The 27,943-nt window shown below is 44.7% G+C and overlaps 1 protein-coding gene and 1 long non-coding RNA gene across 2 annotated transcripts in view; one reads left to right on the top strand and one right to left on the bottom strand.

The window, feature by feature from the left end:
* Positions 1 to 27,943, top strand: part of LOC116667695 — a 299,877-nt gene that overhangs the window by 237,931 nt on the left and 34,003 nt on the right. The gene's annotated exons all lie outside the window — the stretch shown is intronic.
* Positions 1 to 27,943, bottom strand: part of PAH (phenylalanine hydroxylase) — a 63,476-nt gene that overhangs the window by 12,849 nt on the left and 22,684 nt on the right. Inside the window, exons 4-7 of the mRNA XM_006195317.3 lie at positions 17,927 to 18,015; positions 8,941 to 9,008; positions 3,567 to 3,763; positions 1,072 to 1,207 (exon numbers count right to left, since the gene is read on the bottom strand). Of these exons, the coding sequence (XP_006195379.1) occupies positions 1,072 to 1,207; positions 3,567 to 3,763; positions 8,941 to 9,008; positions 17,927 to 18,015 (490 nt within the window). The remainder of the gene's footprint in view (positions 1 to 1,071; positions 1,208 to 3,566; positions 3,764 to 8,940; positions 9,009 to 17,926; positions 18,016 to 27,943) is intronic.

Genomic DNA, 27,943 nt, shown 5'->3' with positions numbered 1-27,943 from the left:
GTACAAGAGAAAAGGAAGAAGGGGAAAGAAAAGTAAGGGAAAGGGCAGGCACAGCAGCCAGGGGGTCTCAGCTGTATGCTCGGTAGGATGCAGAACAGAAGAGCCAATGGGCATCCTCTCGTACACCTGAGCGAGCTGTGGGTCAGCTGTGCCCCATCCCAAGTCTTCTCCTTGGTACTGACATCCCTGGGCAAATACAGTATGCTCAGGGAGGGAATCTGCACTCCACCTCCCAGGAGGGAAGAGTATGAAAGGAGCACTGCCAGCTTTTCTCTGTGTGCTTCCCACAGTCTACCCCATGAGGAGCAGTGCCTTCTCTGATGGAAGTATTTGAGAATAGAAGAGGAAATCCATTCTCAGTTTAACCCTTTCTACCCTTTCTCTCTTCACTGTCCACACAGGAGCACATTCTGGTCTGCTTTTGGCATGGGAACTAAATAATAGTAATAGTAATAATAGTAATAATATTCTGGAGTCAGAGAAGAAAACGTACATTTATTTAACACTTTATGTGCCAGGTTTATTAGGAACATGTCTTTTCTGATTTATAGTAATGAACTTTGTGGGCAGAAAAAGATCATTTTGGGTGTCCTGCTGACTTTTTATATAAATTGCTTAAGTTCTATCTCTAGTCAGAAGGTGGCTAAAAGTAAGAAGCATAACGGCCAGTCATTTTCTACCACCAACTGAGACACAATCTTGGCAAAGAGAGATTAGAATCACACAGATGTTTATCTTCAGGAGGTGTTGAAATAGCCTGGCCATCCCTTCTTCCTCTTCTCCTTTGGACCTTTGTAGTTCTGACTTCTGCAGTTTCTTTGCAATCTGAATTCTCATTCTCTCATTCAGAGCAGATCTGACTCTTTGATTCACAAGATGCCCAAATCTCAAATCAGTACAGTCTGGACAGAGGAACTCCCCAGAAGAGATGAGTTTCTCTCTTAGTACTATCATCAAACAATCCAGGCAACCGGTCCTGTGGACCCGCCCACGGTGAACCCAAACCTTATTCCTGGAGCAGGGAGAGATGGACTCACTGTGGCTGGCAACTAGTAGCAGGACAGTACTCACGGTTCAGGTGTATACATGGGCTTGGACCCATGTCTGATGTACTGAGTGCAGTGAAAGACTCGAAAGGCCAGGCCACCCAAGAAATCCCGAGAGGAAAGCAGGCCAGCCACAGGTCGGAGGCGGAAACCAGTGCAAGCTGGGAAGCAAAGGAGAAGAAAATTCAACGCCTCATCACTGAAAGCCTGAAAACCTTTAGGTATGGAAGCAGTACCCTCAGTTGTCCAGGAGCATGGGCGTGGATAGCCAAGCAGAACTGGCTTCAAGTCTATGCCCCAGTATTTTCTAGCTGAGTGATTTGGTTCAAATAACTTCACTTCTCTGAGCCTCAGTTTTCTCATCTGCAAAATGTGGACGGATATTTCTTAGGGTTATTGTGAGAATGAGAAGAGCTAATAAACATAAAGTACTGAACACAGAGCCTAGTACATTTGAAACATCCAATAAATTTAGCTTTCATTAATGTTTGTTAGGGGGGACCACTTATTCCCTACTTCTCGTGTTTCCAGAGTGTGGAGGGAATTCGCACTCCACTTCCCAGGAGGGAAGAGTATGAAAGGAGCACTTCCAGCTTTTCTGTATGTGCTTCCCACAGACTACCCCATGAGGAGCAGAGCCTTCTCTGATGGAAGCATCTGAGAAGAGGAAATGAACATTCTCAGTTTAATCCTTTCTGCCCTTTCTCTCTTCACTGTCTACACGGGAGCACATTCTGGTCTGCTCTTGGTCAGGCAGTGGGCGACACACTGTGCCAGTGAATTGGCAAGTAAGGTTACCGAATCGAGGGGTGAACTATGAGGAAGTCCATTTTGCCTGCACATCTATACCACATTCTCCAAATAGCTTTTATCAGTGATAAAGCTGATGTTTTGACCACCCATCTCTCTGGTTCCTCTATCTGTCTCTCAATTTGTTTCACACTTGGTAGAGTAATAACAGTGATCATGATGATAAAAACAGCTAACACTAATAATACCTGCCATATGTCAGACACTGTTCTAAGCACCTTATATATACTAATGAATCCTCGTAATAACTCTCGGGGGTAGATGCTCTCATTAGCTTTAGTTTACAGATGGAGAAGCTGAGACATACAGAGGTTGAGGCTCTTGCCCAAGGTCATAGCTACCAGCAGTCTGGCTTCAGAGTCTGTTTCCTTAATTACTACTCTGTACCTCCCCAGCTGCTAGTATTATTGTTTTATTCTTGTTATTGGCCACAGCAACATGAGTTATCAGCCAAAGAATGTCTTTAAGACCCCATTGCCCCTCCGCTTATGTGCCCTAGACCTTCAGGCTGAAGTTTGATCTGCTTGGGCCCCACTCCTCACTTTATCTGAGAAGTAAAGACTCTAAATGGAAGGGATTCAGCTCCCACTCCCCTCCCATGCTGGGTAGTTTCCCTGGCTTCTTGCCCCCGAGCTGGCCATGCCATCTCCGCATAGCTCAGAGGCATAGAAAACTCTTTATTTCTATAAGCCTGTGGTCAGTCTTCCTACTTTCCCTCATTTTCTCTGGCACACAGTAGGTGTTTAATATGTGTTAGCTGACTATATTGATTTTGCTGAATTAACACCTCCTGGCAGAAAGAGAAATACTTATCTCCCCTGGAAATGGTGGGCAGAAGCCCATCAACCCAGTAACATTTACCCTCTGAGTTACTCAGATTCCAATTCAGCCCAAATTCAGTGAGCACCCACTGTACCTAGTGCATAGCACTACGCCTTCACATTCACGACCTCATTTCATTCTCACAATTTCCCTATGAGAAAGGCTAAAAAGGCTGACCGTCTCCATTGGACAGATGACTAAACTGAGGAAGGCTCTCCCAACCAGAGAGGGTCAGAGCAGGATTCATACCAGATGCATGGACTTAGAGCTCAGGTCTCTTGGTACAAATAGCACATTTCATTTTTTTTAATTTTGTTTTTTACTGAAGTGTAGTTGGTTCACAATATTAGTTTCAGGTGCACAGTACCTGAAAGTGATTCAGTTATACATATACATACACATATGTATTTTTTTCAGATCCTTTTCCATTATATGTTATTACAAGAAATTGAATACAGTTCCCTGTGCTGCACAGTAGGTCTTTGTTGTTCATCTATTTTATATATAGTAATGTGTGTCTATTAATCCCAAACCCCTAATTTATTCCTTCCCCAACATTTCTTACACAAATACACACTGCAGCCAGCTTGTAAGACAGCCGGAGCTGTAAGGAGAACCCTGACTAGGTACCCTGGACTTTGAGTATAAAAAATAAAATACTTTCCAGGAACATAGCTATGCAAAATCCTTGCCTAACGGTTTCTCTTGGATGAGACCGGACTAGCAGTGGCAGCTCGAGGGGAGGCAGAGCCCGGCAGTGCAATTCTGCTTTTCCTGAGAGACTCAACCTGCCCGCATCAGCACAAACACACCCACACTCACCTGAATTTACTTCTATTCCCCTTCTCACCCCACCCTCCTAATCTTTTGACCCTGAGGAGGACTTACTCTGCAGAAATTGAGAGACATCTTCCAGCTGGGGGATGTTGTCTTCGTGGAAGCCACAGTACTTTTCCAGAAGTGGGAAAATGTGATTGTGCTCGTAGCAAGCATGGGTTTTATACAAGGACTTCAGGGTCCTGAACACCGTCCCCCAAGTTTTCTTTTCTTCCTCCATGTATTCCACTCGAGGGATGGGCTCCCCACTAGGATACAGATATGAAATTTTTGTCTGCAATAGGGCAGGTGCAGAGTAGTGGATGAAGGAGCTTCAGCAGAGGGAGACGGGTCCAGAGCTTGTGAGCTGCCGTCCCCAGACCACAGCCGATTTCATAAGTTATTTGAAAGAGGCTAATTCCACTTCTTGATATAGGAAACATTTGTGTGATTTGGTTAGGCAAGGATGCAAGCTCTTGCCTCCCCAATCGCCCCAAGGATTTCCTCTCACTTTGGGAAATCAGTTGGCTTTTCTGCTCTCCTGTCTCTCCAATTATTTCCCAGTGTGGAAATTCACTTACTTTCAGAAGCCTGTAACATAAATATGTAAAGTAGCAAGTGCAGATAATAGAAGGGTGGGACAACCGAAGACAGTATCCTCTTTCTCAACAAAGGCAAATCCAAGTTCAAGCCAAACAACATAGTGTTTTTTGTATGGTCAACTAAAACAGTTACATCTGTGGACTAAAGTGGGTTTCATATATATACCATGAATTTTAAACCTCTTGTTTAGTGGGCATGCAATTGCTGGATATGTTTCTATCCCTAGGAAGTTAATAAAGGTATTTAAATGCATGCTAGGTATAAGATCCACTTACCTAGCATCGCCACTATGATGTAACAAAACTACAGGGAGCTTATTAAAGGACGTATGTTGGACCCTGCCCCACAGATCTGAGCCTGTGGGGGAGGGGAGGGCCCAGACATCTGGATTCCAATAAGCTCCCAGGTGGTACGCTATAATTAGTCATTAGTTCAAAAGGTCCCTTTGAAAACCGTCTAAGAGTGAGCTATGTTCTGAACAGCAAAAACAAATGAAAACCAAACAAAGCCTGACTTCAGAGACCAGTGACTGTTCTCTGGGCCGCAGGCCTGTTCCCTAATAGGGAACACAGAGTCTGGGACAGGGCGAAACTGTTTACCTTAGAATTATGGATCATCTTTAGGCTCCAAACTAGGTCCCTCTTGCCCTTTCAGAGTTGTAGCTCATCCAAGGACATTAAAGCAAAGTAATTGTTATGTTCCACAGAAAGATGGGCAGGGATTAGGGGAAAAAGATTTTTTGCTCAAGTGTTGACAGCCAGTCTAGCTCAGAAGGTTCTATGATGGCCAGTAGGGCCTGAGAAAAGATCAGATTATCTGCCTATGGATGTGCCCCTGTTTCAGGGCTACGTGCTGATGAAGGAAAAGTACAGGTTTTGGAAACTAGTGGACATGGGGGTCATTGCCTAGCTGAATGGCCTCGGGCAACTGAGTAAACCTCTCTGAGCCTAATCTGTACAGCCATTCTGTGGGCTAATAACAAGTAACTGGAGGGTGTGGAGGAGACAAGGGAAATGCTATGTATAAAGTACCTAACATTAATGTTGACAAATAATACCATTGCATATGTGATAACTATCATTATAGTTGAGTCTTACTTGAACAGAAAGGTATCTGCTATTTCTGCTACAAATTTTCGAGAGATAGTAACATCCTGGGCACTGAGATGGCTCCCTGGTTGACATTTGCTGTGCCAGGCGTTCAATATCCATTCCCATTCTTCCAGTAAAGCACCTTCTCCTGTCGCAGTCAGGTGAGAGGAGACTCCACCCCTCCTACCTTCAGAGGTGGGCATGTGACCAGGCCTGGCCAATTAGAGTGCCTCATTTCCCTGGCCACAGTCACTGGCTGAGAGATGGGCCCATGTCCTAATCAGAGCCAGTGAGACTCAATGAGAGAACTTTTAGTTGATCCTGTTTGAAAGAGACAGAACCTCTAGTCAGGTTGCAGGGTCAGCCTGGCGGTGCTGTGGTCCACCTCCAAGAGAGATGAGGCCAATGCCTCAGAGCAAGGCCACTTCAGGGGACACCAGAGTCAGGGGGAGGGACAGAGAATGAGGTGCCGAGTCCCAGATCTACCTGTGCCTTAACTACTCCCCTTAAACTTTTCACTTCTAGGAGCCAATAAAATCCCTCTTTCTGTTTGAGTTGAGTTGCAGCTGAAAGATAGAAACTTTTATAATCCAATTAGTGTATTCTTAGATAAAATTTTAAAGCCCACCCCCACCCCAGTAACACAATCAAAACCTGCTAGAGCTGCCTTCGAGGTGGTTGCAGATATAATTCCCAGCTCCATCTCTGACTTACCACTTTGAATCTTCACTATCATATGGTCTCCTAGGTCTCGTTCATTCATTCATTCATTCATTCAGCAAATATTTATTAAACACCCACAGTGCTCTGGGAACACAGCAGTGAACAAAACAGTCAAAAATCCCTGCCATTTACAACGAAATGTTATTTAGCATAAAAAAAGGAAGGAAATTGTGCTGTATGCAAACATATGGATGAACTTTGAGGATATCATGCTCAGTGAAATAAGGCAGTCACAGGACAAATACTGCAGGATTCCACTTACAAGAGGTATGTATTCCACACACACACACACACACACACACACACATATATAAAAGAGAGTCAAACACAGAGAAGCAGAAAGTTGAATGGATGTTGCCAGAGGCTGGGGGGAGGGAAAAATTGAAGGTTGTGGTTCAACAGGTAGAAAATTTCAGTTCTACAAGACGATTCATTTCTGTAGATCAGCTGTACAGTACTGTGTCTAAGGTTAATACTGCTGTATCGTACGCTTAAAAATGTGTTAAGAAACTGGATCTCGTGTTAAGTATTCTTACCACAATAAAAAGGAAATACCCCTGCCCTCGTGGAGCCTACATTTCTAATGGGTAGGAAACAGAAAATCCACACAATTCAGTTAGGCGGTGATAAGTGCTATGGAGGAAAAGAAGGGCAACGGTATAGACTCAGAAAGGAAGGAGGGAAACCAGTAGAGAGTGGAAGAGTCGATTCTCCTTATTTGCCGCAGTTCTGTTCATAAAGTTACCATGAACTCTGAGCGGATACGGAACCGCTGCTCCAGGGGAAATGCAGGAATAGGGCCATGACATTTTCAGCTCACTTCACCTAACCTTGTCTTGTGTGCGCTTCTGTTTTATGATGCCTTGTTTAATGTATAGGGTCGATTCACTCACACTGAACTCACAGCCGACAGCACTACAACTCAGGCCTGAAGGAAGCCAATCTAACACGCTTTTTCTCCGTTAGAAGCATGAAAGCCTTCCTGCACTTAGAAACGCTAGACAGCACGTTAGCAGGATGTTGGAGGGCCATTTTAAACAGCACAATTACCAACAGAAAGAACAAAAATTCAACAAATGTGGCTCTAAAGAGACCGCAAAGGGAACACTTGTTTACAGTAGAAGAGCTGCAACAAGAAGGCGGCGTTGCCTTGTTTGACCTCGGCTGGGAACTTGTGCATCAGGGGACTCACATTTTTCCCTGCTCCGTGCATCTCTGGGAATGTATGTGAGAGTGCCCCAAGTCTGGGAGTCTCAAATTTAAGCAAGTAGTCTTTAAATAAGGAGAATCAACTGTACCAGATACTGAGATAAAGGACAATTTCAAAGGAGGAAGGACTAGTAAGTAGCATCAGAAGTTTAAAAGCGATGAGCTAAGATGAGGCCAGAAATCGGCTTTGAATTGAACAAGCTCAGTTGCTAATGAGTCACATGACCCTAAGTACAGCATTTAACGATTTGGGACTCATTTATGAGAGATGGAAAACTGACTAGAATTTCTTGGACATTCCTCCCAGGACCAGCCATCTCTGGATGGTTTTCAGTAACCAATTTATCTCATCTAATGACCATCCAGGATCGTGAAGCTCTCAACCAATTTCATGCTTCTTCATCAGGTGCAATATTTTCTATGGAAGGGAGGTTGGGGAAGATCATTTCCCCCAAATATCAACAGCCAAGAAGGAGTGTATGTACTGCATAAGCAGCTCTTGCGTTGCATGGCGAAGTGTGGTCTCCTGACTCGGAGAGTCCCAGACACTCAGGGAAGTGCCTGCGAAGGACTTTCCAGTTAAACAAGACTGATTTCCAAACCAGATCATGCCGCCTACTAGTTCTATGACTTTGGCAAGTTACTAAACTGTTTTAAGCTTTTAGTTTTTCCATCTGAAAAAGGGGCAGTTATTATTAAGACTAAATGAAATAATATCAACAAAGCATTTAGTGAAGCCCCAGACATAGCAAGGAGATTATTGACTGTCTCCTTAACTATCTGAAGATTACTACTGACTATCTGAAGAAGGATACCTGATTGGATGATGTCCAACTGACCATGCTGGGGCCAAGGTGGGGACAAGGGAGAGAGGTCTCCACATTCTGTGCTTCCTGCGTGCCACTAGCCGAGATCCAGGTGGGCCTAAATCTGATCTAGGGCAGCAATGTCCTGGATCCCTCTACTACCAGGGCTCATTCAAGAAGGGAATTTTTATCATTTTCCCTGGAAGTCCTTCCCTTTGGAGGGTAGGTTTTTATTCAGTATACACAGCCCTAGCATGTCCTTTATCTCCCCCACAGCCTGTCAAAGATGTTGAAGTACCATAACCTTGGTGTTCTGAACAACCTGTCAGTTTCTTCCTGAGCTCATCTTTTCTCACACCTTCAAGTCAGGTCCCCAAATACCAAGTTTCCCAGGGGAGCATTTCTGTAGGCCCCAGGACTCAAATTAGCAAAACAGTTCTCTTCCCAAATAATATATTTGCTATTTGCATTTTCCTTTGGCTAAAATCTGATACAGGAGGAGCACAGAATCCCAGACAGAAAAAGATAAATTCATCCTAAAATTGCCCTTGGCAACTGGGTCAGATCAAAGTAGAATGCTGAGGCTTGGCTTGCCTGAAACCTCCAACGATTCACTATTTCAGTAAAGCAGCCAACTCCCTCTTGAATGTAAATAATTCTCTTTTTCCTTCTTCCCTGTCTAACGTGGAGAATACCAGAGGCTGTTTTATTTGGGACTGAAGCCTTTTATCATTACTTCAGACATCACTGCGTAATTACACAACAAGGCTTGAGAGAGGGCTGGGCCCCGGCACAGTGGGTAATTCTGTTTTGTCTAGCAGCAATTTTTTTAAACGTGTTATTAAAGGGAGGGTTTAAACACACACACATACATTCACAGATGCACACATACATACAAATACACACACAAGGCAGGATTCTCTATGCTGGTATTTTCCAACCCTGAGGAAGGGAGAGGCAGGCTAGAAGTGTGCTCCTCCCCCCACCACCCCAAAACAAGCAGAGCGGACTTACTGTCGATAGTTGTAGGCAATGTCAGCAAATTGCTTCCGTCTTGCTCGGTATACAGGATCTTTAAAACCCTAGGAGAAAGGAGACATTTGATTTCTCCAGGCTTTGGTGGGAGAGACCTGGCATATCAATGCATGCTTTGAATGGGAACCCTTGAGCTCTGACAGCACATCTCTCCTTTTTTTGATTATACTCTGAAAATAAAGTCTCAGTTAAACTGAGGGTAAGCTCTCCCACCAGATATTGTGAGTGATGCAGTGTTAGCAACACTTTCAGTTCAGTGTGAGCCTCTACCCTGGGATTCCACCAAGTGCAAACGGTATATAGAAATTTACAGTTTAGAGAAATTGCATCTACAGCTTGTAAGTTTGCTAAACTAGGGCAGAGTTAGTAGGATAAATGTCTATGAAGAAGATATACAGTAGCCACTAAATTCCTGACCGATGGTAGGTGTCTAACACTGCCTCCTAACTTCTTGGTAGGCAAACAGGTACATGCTTACTGCTATTGCAATTTAAAAAAAAATACCATTTATTGAATGTCTACTCTGTGCCAGTCTATGTGTGCTAGGAACTTATTTTATCCATAGCTCTCATAACAAACATGTGAGGTAGACCAGTATGATTATCCCTTTCTTTTCAGAATAAACAGTGGCTTGGAGAAGCTGAGCCAAGTAAAGGGGAAGCCAGGACTGGAATCACCCAGTTCCATGCTCTTTTCACTTCACTTCAGTAAATGTCAACCTTTACAACTTGGCAGGGGCTCAACTAACTGAGATTCTACCTCAGTACATAAAAAGGATGATCATAATTTCTCCTCTGAGGCTAACTTGCAGACAGCCTTTTCCCAAACATTTGTAAGCAGCACATTTCTGAGTGGAAAGAAGCCAAGTGTGTTTTTCAGTGTTTGGGGTGGGGGGAAGGTCACATCCTTGAGTTGCAGATGATCCCAGTTGGTTAAAAGGGCATTTTCCTTATGTTTTCTTCTTGGAATTTTATGGTTTCAGGTCTTTTATTTAAGTCTTTAGTGCATTTCAAGTTCATTTTTGTAAATGGTGTAAGATAGGGGTCTAATTTCATTCTTTTGCATGTGAATATCCAGTTTTCCCAAAACATTTATTGAAGAGATTATCCTTTCCCCATTGAGTATTCTTGGCTCCCTTGTCAAATATTAGTTGACTTATATGTGCGTGAATTTATTTCTAGGCTCTTGAATCTGTTCGTTGCTTAGTCTGTTTTTATGTCAGTACCATACAATTTTGATTACTATAGCTTTATAATACTGTTAGAAGTCAGGAAGTGTGATTCCTCTAGCTTTGTTCTTCTTTCTCAGGATTGCTCCTTGACATTGGTCTAGGGAATGAATTTTTGGATATGACACCAAAAGCACAAGCAACAAAAGCAAAAGTAAATAAGTGGGGACTACATTAAACAAAAAAGCTTCTGCACAGCCAAAGAAATAGTTAAAGTGAAAAGGCAATCTATAAAGTGGGAGAAAATATTTGCAAACTACACATCAGATAAGGGGTTAATATCCTATATATAAGAAACTCATACAACTCAATAGAAAAAAAATAAAATAATCTGATTTTAAAATAGGCAGAGGATCTGAATAGTTAGGCATTTTTCCAAAGAAGATACACAAATGGCCAACAGAGACATGAAAAGATGTTCAACGTGACTGATCATCAGGAAAACCCAAATCAAAATCACAATGAGATTATCACTTCATACCTTTCATAACAGCTGTTAGCAAAAAGACAAGAGAAGAGTGTTAGCAAGAATGTGGAGGAAAGGTAATCTCTGAGCACTACTGGGTGAATGTAAATTGGTACATCTACTTTGGAAAGCAGTATGGAGGTTCCTTGAAAGATTAAAAATTGAGCTACCAAATGATCCAGCAATCCTCACTTTTAGGTATGTATTCAAAGGAAATAAAATCACTCCCTTGGAGAGATGTCTGCACCTCCATGTTCATTGTAGCCTTGTTCAAATAGTCAAGACACAGAAACCTAAGTGGTCACTGACAGATAAACAGATAAAGGAAATGTGGTATAAACACACAGTAGAATGTCATTCATCCATAAAAAAGAAAGAAGACCTTCGGACAACGTGGATGGAACTTGAGAGCATTTTACTAAGTGAAGTAAGTCAGACAGAGAAAGATGAGTACTCTATTATCTTGCTTATACGTGGAATCTATAAAAAGCCAAACTCATAGACAGAGAGTAGATCGGTTGTTGCCAGGGGATGAAGAGTGGGAGAAACAAGGAGATGTTGATTAAAGGGCTAAACTTCCAGTTATAAGATGAATAAGCATGACGTTTATTGTTAACCATACTGTTTCAAATACTTGAAAGTTGCTAAGAAAATAGATCTTAAAAGTTTACACCACAGGGGAAAAATGGTAATTATGTGAGGTGATGGAAGTGTTAACTGACCTTATTATGGTAATCATTTTGCAATATATACGTGTATCAAATCAGCATGTTCTGTACCTCAAACTTACACAATGTTATATGTCAATTATATTTCATGAAAGTAAGCTAAAGGGTCATTTTCTTCCCCAAAGTGACTGTAATCTGAATTTTAGCAAGACAAGACACCAGTGTCAGTGTAGAACTTTGCTTTGTTCCTGCCAAGCATTTTCCAATAAGCCATGCTTTCCATCACTTGAGCTTGCAATTTCTCTGTCCCACCAGGCGGCCAAACCGAGGCATTAACAAATCGAAAACAAAGGCCTGTGTCATGGAGAGTAATATTTAAAGAATATTTTTAGAGGACAGATACTCCCTGACTTTCAGATACTGTTTTCTGTTTGTTTGTTTCTTTGTTTGATTGGTTGGTTAGTTGGTTATTTTTGTTTGTTTTTTTAAATCTAGCTCTACCAATAATTTTAAAGAACCAAGCATTCATGTATGTAATGTAATTTTGCCTGAGAATCCATAGCATTGAGTCTGGCATATATAGAAAGAACTACAAACACCTGTGGATAGAGGCAAGGAATAAAGAAAGGATAAGGGGGAGGAAGAGATAAACAGAGGGAGGGAGGGAAGAAAGGAGTTTCCTGTTTTGTTTCCCAGGATGTATTTTTAGAATTATAGAAATCTCAATGTTTCCCACTGGAAAAGTAAAGTGAAATTACCATACATTTTTAATCCCCAAACTAAATCCCAGATAAATGACATGGTTATTACAAGTAGAACTATAGTATTTACTCTAGAGCATTGAACAGCTTTGAATCATTAATTACAGGCAGGAAAGCTTAGGCATCTTCAAACTTAAAACCACTACTGGCCTCACTTTTACTGGGTAAAGATAAATTGCTTTTGGATGATACAGTAAGAAAACTGGACTCTGTCATTTGATTTCCAGGCAGCACCAACACACCCTTTTAGGAACCTATCTACTCGGCTGAATGAAGACCACATCTCCATACTTAGGACTCAAAAGAAAACATTAATGTTTGTCAACCATTAATGCTTGACCTTGGCAGTCATCCTCACCTACCAGTCTTATTTAACACTCATAGCTTTTTCTACTCCCTAAGTATAAAGTATAGACTTTTGCACTGGCAAGATGCCTTGGAGAACATCCATTTTTATTTTTTGATCTAGATACGAACAAAGTGAAATCTACAGAGTCATCTGCCCATGGGTGCTTCACTGCAGAACCAGCACCTTGACTTGAGTTTTCTGGTCCTACCCAGGTGGTGGGTTGAGGTTTGAGGGTTGAGACAGGTAACCAGGGAAACAAGTGAAGAATTCCTCAACCAGGGGCTTTCCACTTCATCATCACTTGCAGGAATGGGATGCCCATGACAATTTTTCTTCCCCATTTGGCTCTTTATGGTTAATCTTCAACGTACTTTGTCTAGGAGCTTAAAGATTTTTCCATCAGTGAAAAAAAAAAGCTTGATATAAAATTGTATATCCAGTAGGTATCAACTATGTTTGAGGGGTTATATAAATAGTATGTAAATGAAATGATGGAATAAATACACCAAAATCCAATAAATGGTATGAAAATGGGAACTGTTTTATCCTTCTATTACTACTTATGCCTTTAAATTTTTCTACTATGGGTGTGGATTTCTTTTATAATTTGAAAAAAAAAAGCAAGATAATATTAAAATCCATCTCAAATCATTATGGGAAGTGGCAGCAGATTATACTTGAGATACATCCACACAGCCATATACAATATACGACACAGGTTTCCTGTACAGGAAGGATTCTGACCATGGTCCTTTCCAACTCAAAAGTTTCTAAGAAGTTCATTATCAGCCTGCAAAGGGACCCCACCCACCAGGAGGCATGGCCTGTTGCCCTCAGCTACCAGTGAACAAGCTCTGCGTCCTCAGGGACCTGGCCTTGCACCCCCCAGGCTGCCAGAGGGCCACAGGGCTTTGGCAGCCACACGGAACACACTCAGAATGAAGTGACAGTTGGCAATGACTAATCATCCTGTCTCAATTTAGACTAATAGCAGCAATTTCAGTGGCACTGCATGTAATTTATTTATAATCATCCTGTCTCAATTAAGCTAATAGCAGCACTTTTGGTTGCACTGCGTGTAACCAAGTATGTTTTGACAGGAAAATATATTGTTCGCGGAGTGGTGAGGGAGGGTGGGAAGAGAGGAGGAGAGGGTGGGAGAAAGTGGAGAGAACGCTGCAGGATGCAAAGCTGTAACATCATCTGCGGTCCACGTGCAATTCGGTTTTCCTAATGGAAGCATTTTTTGTGACTGGGGTGTTGAAGTGTGGGATTGTGCTTTAGTGGCGATCTCGGGGAGAGGGTAACTATATGGAAAAGCCTTCTGAGTATTCTTCTAGACTGGGATCTTGTTTTGTCATTTCTTAATATCATGGCTGAGGTTAAACCTCAGAAATGCCATCTTTAGACTAGTGAGAAGAACAAGGGTTTTGAAGTCGGACAAGCTGGCTTGGACTACTAACCCATTCAGTGTGTAGAAGCATGGCCTGAGGGTGGTCAGTTCACCTCTCAGACCCCTGGTTTCCTCATCAGTAAAACAAAACTGTTAATGGTAGCTACCTCACAGTGTTGGGTGGATTAGATTAGGTGATGTAAGCAGGGCATCAAGGAAAATTGCAAGTACAGAGGAGAGACTCAAAAACTGATGCATTTGTGCAAAATGGTGGGAAATTCAAAAGCTGAGAAGTCTTGCTCAGAATATAAAAAGGATATACTCTGGAACAGTTCACCGAGTCCCATCACCCATCCCTTGGCTTTTTAAATAGGATCTATTGCTATTTATATTCAATCTAGGGCAATAATAAGAGGTTTCCTACATCTTATCAGTCTCACACCAACTAGAGGAAGGATGGGACACAGGAGACAAGAAGTTCAAAGCAGTATTTTTAAAGTATCTGCTATTGCTATCCTGTAGACACTGGCCAAAGATTTGCAAGTCAATAGGCAAGGACAGCCCTGACCACACCTTCCCTCTCGCCCACTCTGCATTGCTGGCCATGGTCACCACCAGTAAGGCCAAGAAAAGTGTTCTGGAAAAGATCTGGACACCTGATTGCCCAAGCCAGTAACCTGGGAATTAATCGTTTTACGTCTCTCCTCTTCTCTTCCTTCACATTCGGTAATCAGCTTGTCTGTGCCTAAAATAAGGTTCTAGAATACAGCACTTCTCCCTTTGGTCATGATTTTTTTTTTCATAGACTACTGTTTGGGAACCATGCCTATGACCCTTCACTTGTATAAGTCCAGTGAAGTAGTGAATTTATTTTGATCTGATACCCTGTGTTCAAACGGTAAAACACAGTGCACACGGTTCTACAAGATCAGTGCGAAAAGCTTAGCCTGGGGAAGAGGTAGGTGGAAGGCTTTAGGGAAGACAGGACACATGATTTGGGCCTTAAAAGATGACTAGTGGTTTGCCAGCAGGGAAAGAAGAGGTAAGAGGATAAGGGAAGTGCCCCAGGTAAAGGAAATGACACGAACAGGAGCACAGAGGCAGCGAAAGGGCCAGAGAAAGGAGGGTCAATTTTAGGGATGGGACTCAAACAGACCCATCTGAGTTCTGCCTGCTCTGCTGTAGCCCGGCCCCCTCTGCCACCCTTTGGGAAGAGCAGACACCCCCCTCTACCCAACGCCTGAAGGCCCCTGGAGGGCAGGAACCATGTCTTACTAATCACTTCAACCCCTTTTCCTTGACATGGCCTGGGACCCAGTTCACATACAGGTGAGGGCCAAAGGGTCCTCTCTGAGATTTCTCCTCTGAAAAGGGGAAAATACAACCTGCCCAGGATGGTTATAACATTTACAATGTGAAAATGCGGGCAAAGCATTTAGCATGGTGTTTGGCAGACAGTCCACGTTCAAGAAATGTGAGCTCTGAATGTCATTTGCTTGAGACACCTTGGTGGAAGGAAGTCGGGGGAGGGGGGCGAGGGGGCGGGCACGAGACTGGTGGGATGGCTGGGGGGAGGTCAGCTTGCCCATTTCAGTTTCTGATTCCATGACGCTGAAAGGCAGATGCCCGCTACCCTGTGCTTCAGGAAGAATCCTTCCTTGGCCTTACTTCTCAAAGTAGCTGTTCCCGAGGCCCTGAAGTGAGATGTTGGGTCAGATAGTGCACACTGCCAAGGGCAAGGGGTCATGGAGGAGCCTCAGGAACTCCAGGGGACGGAGAGGAACAGAAGGTCCTTTCGGGAAGAACGCCTTAGCCACTCCTCCCATCAGGCCAGGCCCCTCTGGGAAGCACCCTGGAGGGTTTACTCTGTCCCTGGCCTGTCAGTTCCCAGGATCAGATGAGACGCCACAGGAAGGAACAGAGAGAGCCTGGCCTCCTCATCCAGGGGACCATCTATCTGATAAATTTTGTTTTAATGATAAAATTCATGACACTGAGAGGCCAGGGAGCCAAAGGCATGGGCTGGGTCTGTAAAGAGAATGAATTCCAGGGAGTTTTAAGACCAGCTCTGACTGCCTCTGAGGAGACACAAGAATGAAGGGAGGAACAGGCCGTGTCTGTGGACTGGCCTCCTTCCCCATGGCTCCGGAGGAGCCGGGAGCGCAGCCAGCAGAGAGGACATGGTCAGGGCGGGAGGATGGAGGCTGGCAAGAGGAGAGAACACCCCAGTGGGCCCAGGCCATGCGCTGGATCAAGGGCGGCCAGACAGCTTTTCTAAGAAACGACATCTTTGCAGAAGCTTTCCTCCCAGGGCAGACAGCTCTGAGGCCCCGAGGCAGACCCATCAGCGGGAGTCTAGAGCTGCTCCTGGGGTGGCATCTGCCACCCCGGCTCCACGGGAGTGGGCTGCGTCCTACCCAGGGAGATGGGGCCAGGATCCAAACTTGACTTCTAGTGTTTGGAGGGAGAGGGTATTGAGGAACCTGAAATACAGTTTCTGTCCTTAGACGGAGTAATTTTACAAGTAAGAATGAAAGGAGCTATGGGGACTTCACATAAAGATGCACAGGCAAGAAGCTTCACTGCAGACAGAATTATTGCAAAAGTGGAAGACTGAAAACCTCCAAGCCTGGTTAGTAAGTTATGACACTGCGTTTAAAAAAAAAGATATAAAATATGTATATATTCACGTGTGTATAAAGAAATATTATTTTAGGACAGTGTGGTAATAAGTGATTTTTTTGGTTGGGTTTGTTTTGAAGCTTAGGAGCAGGAGGGAATTCACCTTCGCTTTTGTTTATAAAATACTTTCTCAGTATTAAAAAATGCAGAATAGGACCAAGAGAAAAAAGGGAAATAACCGAGATTATGGGTGATCTTCATTTTCTTCCTCATGCTTTCCTGTATTTTTGAGTCTACTCTAAGGGGTTTACTATTTGAAATGGAACAAGCAACAGCTTCCTAGTTTAAAAGGCCAGCCTACCCCAGAAAGAGCTCTTTGTTGGTCTCTGTAAAAGAGCCTGAATTTCTGCCACGGGCTAGACCTCTGTCTTGAGGTGCTGTGAGCACAGAGGTAAGAGTCGAAGGACCCAAAATTTAGCACCTGACCTTAGGAGAGTCATTTAGTCCTCACTGAATCTGTCTGTAAAATGGGAACATCCGGTTTGCTTCCTGAAAAGAGCTTTTGTGAAGAGAACAGTCACAACTTGCTCAACGGTAAAGACCTCGCAGCTGTGAGGAGAAAACAGACTCCTGACAAAAAGCAGATGCTCCTGCTGAGTCGTAGTAAACATCGGAATGAAGACAGCTTCCAAGTCACTAAAAGACTGAGGAACCGCTTGGCAGGGCAGAGAGTAAGAGACAGTCAGCGTGGTGGTGGCACTTCTCACCTACGGGCTGCTCCTCCCAGCAACCCTCCGCCCTAGAAAAAGGGAATAGATCCCTGACCCTGGTCCTCTGCTCAGAAATTATTATGGGACACAGGACACAGTCCTAGTTCTCTGATATATTAGGCCTTTTAAAATCTGACCACAACCCACTGCCTCAGCCTCATCTCCTGACACTCTCACCCTCACCCCTCACACACCAGCCAGCCATTCCCCAAATATTCCGGACACTTTCAGGACTCAGAGCCTTTGCATATGCTGTTCCCTCAGATCATAAAGCCCCTTGTTCCCTTATTTGACTTTCATCCTCAGTTTTTAAAATCCATTTCCAATGCACCACTCCTCACTGCCCCAATGGCACCTGGTAGAGTCGTTAGTTGTTCAGTTCCCCAAGCACTTGATTTAAATCTCTGTAGTTGGACCAAATCAGAAACAAAGATGATTTACATGTGTGTTTTGTGTGATCATGCGTGTGTGTATACACACCACTTACATCCGTATGTGACATAAAAACAGTAGTTTCTGGATGGTGAGTTGTATTTGCTTCAATGATAATAACCATGATGATGATGATGATGGTGATGATGTCTAAGTAGCACTCAATAAATGTTTGCTGTCCAAGCAAACAAAGACACACTGCTCCCAAGGAGGGATGGGAGTAGGGTGGGGAGGGAAGGAACTGACAGACTCTCATCAGGGGGGCTGTGGACTCACCGGGTGATCTGCATCCAGTTCCGCTCCGTAGCTAAGAATCTGATTGGCGAATCTGTCAAGCTCTTGAATGGTTCTTGGGAACCAAGGCACTGCAACACAGAAAGGGCAAAGTCTTCAGCAGCAGATTAGCAGCAGGTGGCCAAAGGCCTCACCAAGGTCAGAAGCACAGGATTAGCCCCAATGAGTCAAGTCCATGGTGGTGGCAAGTGGGGTTCCAGATAATCCCTCAAATACTACAGTTCAAAATTTAAATCTCAGTGTCCTTGGAAACTAATTTATTTACTTGTGTATTCCACTTTATTGAAGTATAATTGACAAATAAAATTTTAAGATATTTTAGAGTAGCTCATGGTGATTAGATAGCCATATACATTGTGAAAGGATTCCTTCCATCTAGTTAACATACCCATCACCCAACATATTTATCTTTTGAGCAGGGAGGGGTCTACTCTCTTTGCAAAAGTCAATGATACAAGACAGCATTATCTCCTACAGTCACCATGTTTTATATTAGATCCTCAGACCTTCTTCATCTCACAGCTGAGTCTGTACCCTTTTCCCCACCTCTCCTTATTCCCACCACACCCAGCTCCTAGCACCCAGTTATCTACTCTCTTTCTATGAGTTTAACATTTTTGTTTTTGAAGATTCCACATATAAAAGATACCATGCAATCTTTTCTTTCTTCCTTCCTTTCTTTCTTTGTTTCTCTCCCTCTCTCTCTCCCTCTCTCCCTCCCTCCCTTCCTTCCTTCCTTTTTCCTGTCTAGCTTTATTTCACTTAACACCTTGGAAACAAATATCAAAACACATTCCCAAACATAGTCTCTTTCCTGGAGATTTTCTCAGAATTACCTCAAAATTTATCTCCCTTCCATCTACCATGGTAGAGTGGAGTGGTTTTTGATGGTTTACTGTGGCAGCAGAATATTCCATGTAATATGTGTTCCAGATCTCTTCCAGAATATAAATGAGGTAAAACCACAGCTGTTCTCTTTTTACTTTCCTGATTAAATAATGAACATAAATTGCTTTTGTAAAATAAGAAACAAAAGTGAACACACATACCCACAGACCCACACTTAGGTCCAGGGTTCCAATTCTCTGATTTTGGAGACAAGTGCTCCCAGGGGTCACCCTCACTTAGCTTCACTACCCAGCTGTGTAAAATCCAGATTGAGGAGTGGGCAGGAATCAGATTACTGCTGCTCAATGCCACTAGACCTTTGTGGAGAGATAGTGACCAATCTTCAGTAAAACCCAAATTTAACAAAGCTGGGAAAGACAAACCAGGAAGCTGTCAAATAGATTCTTCTTCCTGTGCAGCTGACTGGAGCGGGGGCTTCTGGACAATAGGAGGTTATATCCTGATGGGAGCCCAGTCTCCTCAGGACCCAACAGGAGGTGCTGTGTTGCTGGAGTGCTGGAGACCTCCTAGCTGCTTTCTTGCTTTGCACAGAGGGTGAGCCCATCTTCCTATCATGTGTCTCCTTCTCATGGACCCCCAGACACCCCAGAAAAATCTTTCGATACCAAAGCCAATTTGAAAGCTACTGGTGAAGTGGAATGACTGCAGTCCAGTAGTCTGGGATTTGACGATGCCCAGCAGTACTTAAAAATCCATGGGCTTGTTCTGAAGCAGCAGCATACCAGAGGAGAGATGGAGTCTGAGTTGTGTGACCTACAATGACTGGGTCCTGCAGGGAGGGACGTTAGGGCGAAGAGCAGGCAGTAGCACCCAAATCTCTGTGGCCTTCGGGAAGGAAGACACACTGGGAGTGGAACTGTCCCCGGAATGAACAGAGACTAGGCCATTCTGGACTGTAAAGTCCATGAAGTCAGGAACCACTAGTGCACTGTTGTTCCCGGTGCATAGACAGAAAAGAGGGAAGAAAGTTTAGGGGAAAAGATGATGAACTTACAGCCATTGAGGTCTGGCTTAGAACCCAGGCTCCAGTGGCCTAATTATCCTCTCTGTGTCTCAGTGAAAATGAGAATAATAGTAACAATAGGAAGAAGAGCAATATTTTCTGAGGTCTTACCATGTGTCAGGCACTGTGTCATTTTCGGTGGAACATCTCCTTTAATCTGGGGATTGCTGCGAGGAGTGAATAAGAATGTAGGCAAAGGGTGCAGCCCAATGTCTGGTCCATAATAGGTAGCTTTCCATCCCATGCCTGTTATTTCTGAATCCGGCCCTGCTCAGGTAGGGCAGAAAAGAACATGCATGCCATCTAGTGGCCAGACTGGGGAACTGTCATCCATGGTCTACACAGAAGTGCATCAGACAGGAAGAGCTGCATTCCACCAAAACAAGATGCTTCTCTGAATAGCATTAGTAAAGGTCCATTTAGAGATTCATTTCCATAGATCTGAGCTGCTAAACTCTCTACTGCCTATGTTAATGATAAAAACAAACTAACAGAGTATCGCTCCAAATACTTTCCCCAGTATTTGTACTATTGCTGGGTAGTGTTGGTCTCCAGATTTATAAACAAGAACACTGAGGTAGAGAGAGATTAAGTGACAAACCCAAATACACATGCTGTTAGGAAGCAGTGGAGTCAGATGTAAACTCAGAACTCAGGCCACGCTGACTCTGTGGTCTCAGGTCCAAACCACAAATCCATCCTGCCAGTTATGGGAGGGGGCAGAACATGGTAGTTAGGGGGGCTGGCTGTGAAGCCTGACTGTCTGATTGTCTTTGCAGTTTCCCACCTGGAAGTTTCCATGCCCCAAAGCCCAGCCCACTTCTCCAGATGGGCTCCCTATGGTAGTGATAACAGAAGCAGACGCTATAGTAGTAAGTCCGGCAAATTCTCATATGGTTCTTGCCTTGTGCCAGGCACTGTCCTAAACACTTTACATATACTGCCTCACCCAATTCGTATACAGCCCCATGAGGTGGGTATTATTATTATCCCCATTTTATAGAAGGTGAAACTGAGGAACAGGGAGGGCAAGTCACTTCAGAGACCTCCATGGTCCCAAAAGCTAGACTCTGGAGTCTGGGATGATTCAGCACCATATTCTGCTCACCCAGCATGGAACCTGGCTTCTCACTTCATCAGGAGAATTCTCTCGAAGTTTCCCTTTCTTCTTGAGCCCAGTGCCTTGTTTTGTACAAGGGACCTCTGTGGTCAGCAATGAAAATACAGTCCATTCCCTACCCGGGTTTGGAAGGGCTTGAGAAAGGACATCCTACTGTAGTCAGCCAGGACTTAGGATCTCCTCTGAGACCCTTCCTGTTTCTCTAGAGTGTTGCTGCCCCTGTCACCTCTCTCTGAAGGCATCCTGTCCCAACTCATTCATAGTCTCTCTTTTGCCTGAAAATTATCCATAATTCTGGCAATAATGCTGCCCCCAGAGATAGGGCAAGTCAGCCCTTTCCTGCTGCACCACCTTCTGACTTGAGAGACCCTTCAACTTGCCAAAGGACTTTTCATGAATCTGTACTGAGCACCTGTGACTACCAGGCACTGGATGTTGAGGGGTGAATACAGTGGAGTCTTCACTCCTGTGATGATTCTATTCTAGTGAGGGTAACAAGGCATAAGCACTAAGTAAATTTAAATATATAACCATGCTTGGAAGTTCCTGAAGAAGAAGAAAGCAATGCAAGGAGATGGAGAGGGATGGGGATGCTACTTTATACAACATCCTGTGGCTCCAGACCCCAGGGGGAGGGTCCTGGAGACTTGACAATACGTTGCCACAGCTCAAGGGGATTGGAACAGCCAGAGTCTACCCACAGCTCGGACCTGGTTTCCTGCGGGTCTCAGGGAGAGGCAGTGGTTAAGGGCCTGGACAACAGAGCCAGACAGCCTAGGCCTGAGTTCTCTCTGCCCTTACCCTCTGTGGCATCCGCGACAAATTATTAAACGTCCTTGTGCCTTAATCTTCCTATTGGTAAAGTGGGGATGATAAAGTACTACTTTACAGGAAAAACATACATTTAAATGAGTTAAAATGTGTGATTTGCCTGCCTGATACATAGTAAATACAAGTACACATCAGAAATACTGTGGGTTCGGTTCCAGACCACCGCAATAAAGAGACTATCATAGTAAAGCGAGTCTCATGAATTTCTTGGCTTCCCAGTACATATAAAATAATGTCTAAACTATACTGTAGTCTATTAAGTGTGCAATGGTATTATGTCTGAAAAAACAACATACATACCTTAATTTAAAAATCCTCAGTTACTAAAAAATGTAACCATCATCTGAGCCTTCAGTGAGTTACAGTAGTGACATCAAAGATTACTGATCTCGCTCAGGAAAAAAAAAGGTCACTGATCTGAGACCACCATAACAAATATAATAATACAAAAGTCTGAAATATTGATTACCAAAATGTGACACAGAGACACGGTGTGAGCAAATGCTGTTGGAAAAATGACACTGATGGACTTGCCCAGTACAGGGCTGCCACAAACCTTTGTGAAAAACACAAAACCTATGAAGCACAAGAAAGCCAAGCACGATAACAGAGGTGTGAACAGAGAGGTGTGCTATTCCTGTTCAGCTGCAAGCTCCAGGGATGGTTTTTCCTTTTCCTCTGCCCTTAGCTCTACCTAGTGCAGAGAGCACAGAGTCTCCCAGCAAGGCTGGGAAGTCTGCTCCTTAGCTTGTTGTGTACTTGAGCAAGTATTTTATCTCTTGGAGCCTTAGTTCCTTTTGCTACAAAGTGAATTAAAACTGTCTTTCCACATTATTGCATCATTGCATAAATTAAATGCTATAGGAAATGGGACACACCTTAATTAGCAGAGTGGCCAGCCCACAGTAGGTGCTCGATCAATGTTAATCATTAGGATGGAAAAGAGTTTAATGAGGAAGCAGAGGAAGGAGGAGGAGGAGGAAGAGGAGAGGGAGGATTTAAGAAGGGAAACTGGGAAGCAACTTCAGTCCAGCTTTGATATTGACAGGCTTTCTAATCTCGGGCCTCAGTTCTTCCCTGTATAAAATGTGGGCTCTTGGATTCACTTGTTGCTGCAGTTCCTCTTGGGTTTCATATCCCAGCTGTGGAGGGCTGCGGCTGGCCAGAGGACACGTGCAAATATACTTCCAGTCAATCAGCATGTCAACCTCGCTTGTTTCTGGAAGTACAGCCACTACATTTCTTCAGCTCCCAAAATATGTGGCCCCTACATTTTCCCTTTCTCCTCTCACCAAAGAAACAAGGCTTTCCTCCAGATAGAAGCCTCTTTGCCCCAACCTTGGTTCAGAGCTAGGCCGTCTTCCAAATGAACGCCAGAGGGCAGCAGAACCACAATACTTTCAGCTTTGAGTGACTTTTTTTTTTGCCCCCTCTCTCCTTCAAAGGGAAACACTATGTAGTTGGGCCACATGGCTTGGTTCAGACCTCTTGGTGGGGCGAGAGGGGCGGATCAGAGAACTTGAGAGTTGCAAAGACTCAAAGGATTCAAGTCTTGGCAAAGAAAAGACAAAAGTTGAAGCAGCTTAGCACCCCAGGACCTCATCACAGAGAACGTGAGGGACCCCCAGGCAGCACCGTGAGGCCGTAAGGTGCTCACCCAAGTCCACGGGACTCTGGTGGCTTCTAGGCTCCTGTCATCATCCAGCAAAGGCCCAGAACGCGTGGTGGCTAGTCACATAGATTGAAGCCAGACTGCCTGGGTCCAGATCTCACCTCTGCTACTTTGTGACTTTGAGACTTTGTGCAAATTACTTAACCTTTTTGTTCCCCACGTTCCTATCTGTAAAACAGCTATCGTAACAGTGTGTACTTCAGAGGACTTGAGGATGAAATGAGCTAATGTGTGAACAGAACAGTGCTTGGGGCATAGCAGGTGCTTTAAGAGTATATGGTACCACGCTCAGCATCATTATCATTAGCATCATTAGAGGAGGCCAAGTGATAAGGGGTTGATGGTCCTGGTCCACACTTTCTCCAGGCAGCAGCCCAGTCCTACCTTTGAATTGATTCCTCCCCAGACCTCACTTAACATAAAGGCGTTGTTGCCCAGAGGCCCTGGGTACAGCCTACGTGTCCTCTGGGGTAGGAGGACCCAGGCCAAGCCTGATAGTTAAGAGAAGTAATTCACCAGCTATGAGCTTGAGTAGGGACAAGCAGGGCTTAAAGAAACGAGACCCAGGAGAGGCAAGTCCTGGGTGCTGGAGAATGTGGCGGCAAGAGGCCCAGCTAAGCAGGGCTATGAAGCAAGCAGGGTGAGGACACCAGGTGCTAAAGGCAGGAGACTGCAGAGGTGCCCAGGCAAAATCAGGACCAGGCTGTGACATTTGTACCTACACTTTATATCGTGTACACCCTGGACTTGAAGCCAACAGGTCTGTGACTAAGTTGCATCTCCCCTATCCCTCTCTCCCACTGAGAAAGTCACTTGATCCCTCAGTCTCTGGCTTCTCATCTGTGAAATGGGTATAGCAGCCAAGCCCTCACCTGCTCCTTGGTTGGGGTTGAGAAGCAACTAACCCACAGTAGGTAGACCTGTGTCATCATTACACTTGAACCTCACACACACACACACACACACACACAAACCCAGAGATACTTGTCGGATTAAAAGTCAGGTCACACAGGCCACCAGTGACAGAGGCAGCAGAGCACATACTTGTGTCCCCATCCTCGACCCTTGGGCTCTTCCAATTTTCCCAGCCCCGAAGTTACAGTTACCTTTGTTTCCTTTAAAGTTACATTTTTCTGAGAGCTCCCAAGGCACCAGATGCTGTGCTAAACTAAGCACTTTACTCCCATTGTCTGTTTTAGTTCGCAGAGCATCCTAGGGGGTGCACATGATTATTCCCACTTTACTGATGAGCAGACTGAGGCTCAGAGGGATGAAGTGACTTGTTCAAGGTCACTGAGCCGGCGGAGCTGAAACTGGAACTCCAAGGCTTGTGCGCTTAATCGCTATGCCAGTCTGGCTTAGAACAAGGTGGGGGTTCGGGGCCCTTTAGTTTAGATCTCTGTTCTCCCACCTGGAGAAGGGAAGGAGATGACAAACTAAACCGTGAATTTAAAGGGGCTCGAAGAAAATCCCTCTGACAGCTCCGGTCTTCTGTGCCTTCCTTCCTGAGCCCGCCTGGATTTGGGGGTGATAACTTTTGAACACCTAAGTTCTCTGCTCCTCCAAGACACCTTCACTTTTCCCTTCTCTTCTTCAGTGAAGGTCACAGGCCTCTTCCCTCCCACCCAGTCTCAATCAGAAAGCTGGGAATGGAGACTGACCCCAGTGACCCAGGCCTCTGTTTTGAAAAGTCAAATCAGATTAGCTCATTAATGACCTTTGCAAATACCTCCGTGGTGGGCTGGCCTCTGGGAGCCCCTCCACGGCCTCGCAGGCTGCTGGGCTCAGCGGTTAATGAATGACTTGAGCAGGCTGGTGCAACAGAGGCCCTCTGTGAGGCCAGGAGCTCCCGGGGGAGCAGATCATTAATAAATATTGATTTGGCTCCAAGGGAAGCAGCCCGCGGGAGAGCTGGCCCTGGACACCCACGTCGTGGTCTCATTAAGTCAGGGTCAACTGCTCAGCCCGGACGCTGAGGGGCGGCTGGCTCAGGGGTGCTCCTTAGCAAAAGCTCCCCCTGCCCCAGGCCTGGCTGGAGCCTGCTTCCTGGCCAGCGGGTCAGAGCAGGACCATTAAATTTATAGCCATTCCAGGTGCAGGCTGAGTCCCTTCTCACTCTCTCCTTCCAGCAGACATTCACCAGCCCCAGGGTGGAGCCAGCCAGGCACCCAGGCTTGCCCCAGACTTCTGCCTCCAGCCTGTCTCAGGGAGAGCAATAAATCCTCCACTTCCTAGGCCCAAAATAGAAGGGTGTTTTCACCCGCTCTTCCTAGGCTCCTGAACGTCTCCTCTGAGGCAATGGCCCCCAGCCCAGCAGAAAAGTCTTTGCTGGGCTGATCATGACAGCTCCCCCGAAGGGAGAAGGGATGGTGTGCCATGGCATCCTGCAGGGTGAAGACTTTTGAGTGGTTTAGTTACCTCTTTTAAGGAGCTTCTACCTTCTTTCTGAAGAAGGAATGCCCTTCAGGAAGGTCTTGGCAAGAAGGCAAGAGCCAAATGCTGGCTGACGGTGCCAAGCCATTCCCTTCCTCCCGGACAGAGCAGGGGAGTAGTGGGTTCAGGGTCCACTTTCATCGCTGACAAGCCAGGCAAAGCATTTGCTCTTACTGTCCACATGTCAAAGTGAGAATGAGAAGCAGCTGAGTAAAAGGAACCAAGCATGAAGTAGAGTGCGCCAAGATGTCAGGATGAGTAAGTGGATGGAATGAGTGAAGGACATGAGTGAAGCAATGAATGAAGGAAAAAGCACTTAATTATCAGTCTAAACTGGAGCTATCTTCCCAACATCCTTTGTAAGATGTCACGTATCTTACAAATTTATCTATCGGCAGGTTGCCCACCATATCCCCAAATACTGAATTCTGTTTTCTGAGAGCTCCCTGAGATCAGATTACCCACTACTTAGAACTTCTTAGAACTGGACTTATGGTCAATCTACATTGATTGGATTGAATAGAATACATCCTAAGTGCTCCTGACGCGTGCCCACTTCCCTATCCCTGCATAGACCCAGCCATATAACAACTACCTCTGAGATCATAGGACACGTGAGTCAGGGCACCACATGTGTTGTTCTCCCTACCACATCCCTGTCATGTGGCTGCCACTGAATGGGTGCTCAGTAAATATGAGTTGTATGAATGAATGATCAACTGAATTCAGGCATAAATGTGAATGAAATAGAAGAAGGTGGTCAAGCAGACTCTGGTTTTTGAGGAGTAGTAAGAGAAAAAGGAAGAAAACCCCAGTAGCCAGGATTTTAACAAGTGATCGTCATGTGATTTATAGATTTATAGATTAAGGAAAGAGAATTCCAGGGGGATAACGGTGTCAAATGCGATAAATATTTCAAAGAGGACGAAAACAAAAAAAAAACTGGGCTACTAGTTTTGGTAATGGGTGTTGTCAGAATGGTAAGGAAGAAGGAAGAAAAGAAGGGAAAAAAAGGGAGGGAGGAAAGAAGGAAAGAAACCTGGTTGGGAAGCTGGCCTTCCATCTCCTAGACCAGAGCTGTTTCCAAAATAACACGGAGCCACGCGGATAATGTTAAGCATCCAAACCAGGTTCGCAGGAACAATATTTGGAAATGAGAGCTCATTCCCAGGGCCCCTCACATCATCCCACACATGAAGTTGTCTCGCTGGCTGCTGAGTGAGGCTGGCTCCAGTGCGTGGGTGGCTACCACCAACTCCCTATGTATTATTAGCCTGGTCAGTGTCTACACTCATGGAGCTGGTAGTGGTAAATAGCCTGATACTAGGCTGGGGTTATAGATCATAGAGCTCCCCACCTGCCACTTAAGGATGTCAAAGATCAAGGGCCTGTTCAACTCAAGTTCAACTCAATGCATCCAACACCCTAAATACAGAGTTTCCTGCGTGATGCTCCCAGGAGCCCTATAAGTGGCAGAGTGGGTCTCAGCTCTATTTCACAGGTGAGGAAGGGAAGGGAGTGAGGTGTCCCAGTGGGTCTCAGCTCTATTTCACAGGTGAGGAAGGGAAGGGAAGGGAGTGAGGTGTCCTCAGATGGGATTCAAACCTAGCCGGCAGTATACAGAACAGGACTCCAAATCCTGGCTCTAAATTAATTGCTCTTTTTGACTTGCTATCATGATCCCTCAATCCAGCATAAATGGCAAGTTGACATTTAGTTACAATCATTTCCTGTCCTCTTACTACCTCCTTCAATTGAGGGAACACACCTGTCAGAGAGAGAAAAGATATTCTTTCAGTCTTTGTAAATGTCATCATCTTTTTGGATTGATACAAAAAGCAAATCAGAGTGACCTTTCTTTATCAAATATTAGGAGTTTGGAGCCTTGCCTCACCAGCAAGATTCATTGGGCATTCCCAGGAAAGACTCAGGGATAAGTTTACTGACCATTCTGCATGGATCCTTTATGCCAGACATACTGTGCCAATCATCTCATAGAATGCACACAACCACACTGGCACACAGACATCT

Source organism: Camelus ferus, chromosome 12 (genome assembly GCF_009834535.1).
Source record: "Camelus ferus isolate YT-003-E chromosome 12, BCGSAC_Cfer_1.0, whole genome shotgun sequence".
Lineage (NCBI taxonomy): Eukaryota > Metazoa > Chordata > Mammalia > Artiodactyla > Camelidae > Camelus > Camelus ferus.
The sequence above is the reverse complement of the archived record's forward strand: the minus strand, read 5'-3'. Positions and strand labels throughout refer to the sequence as shown.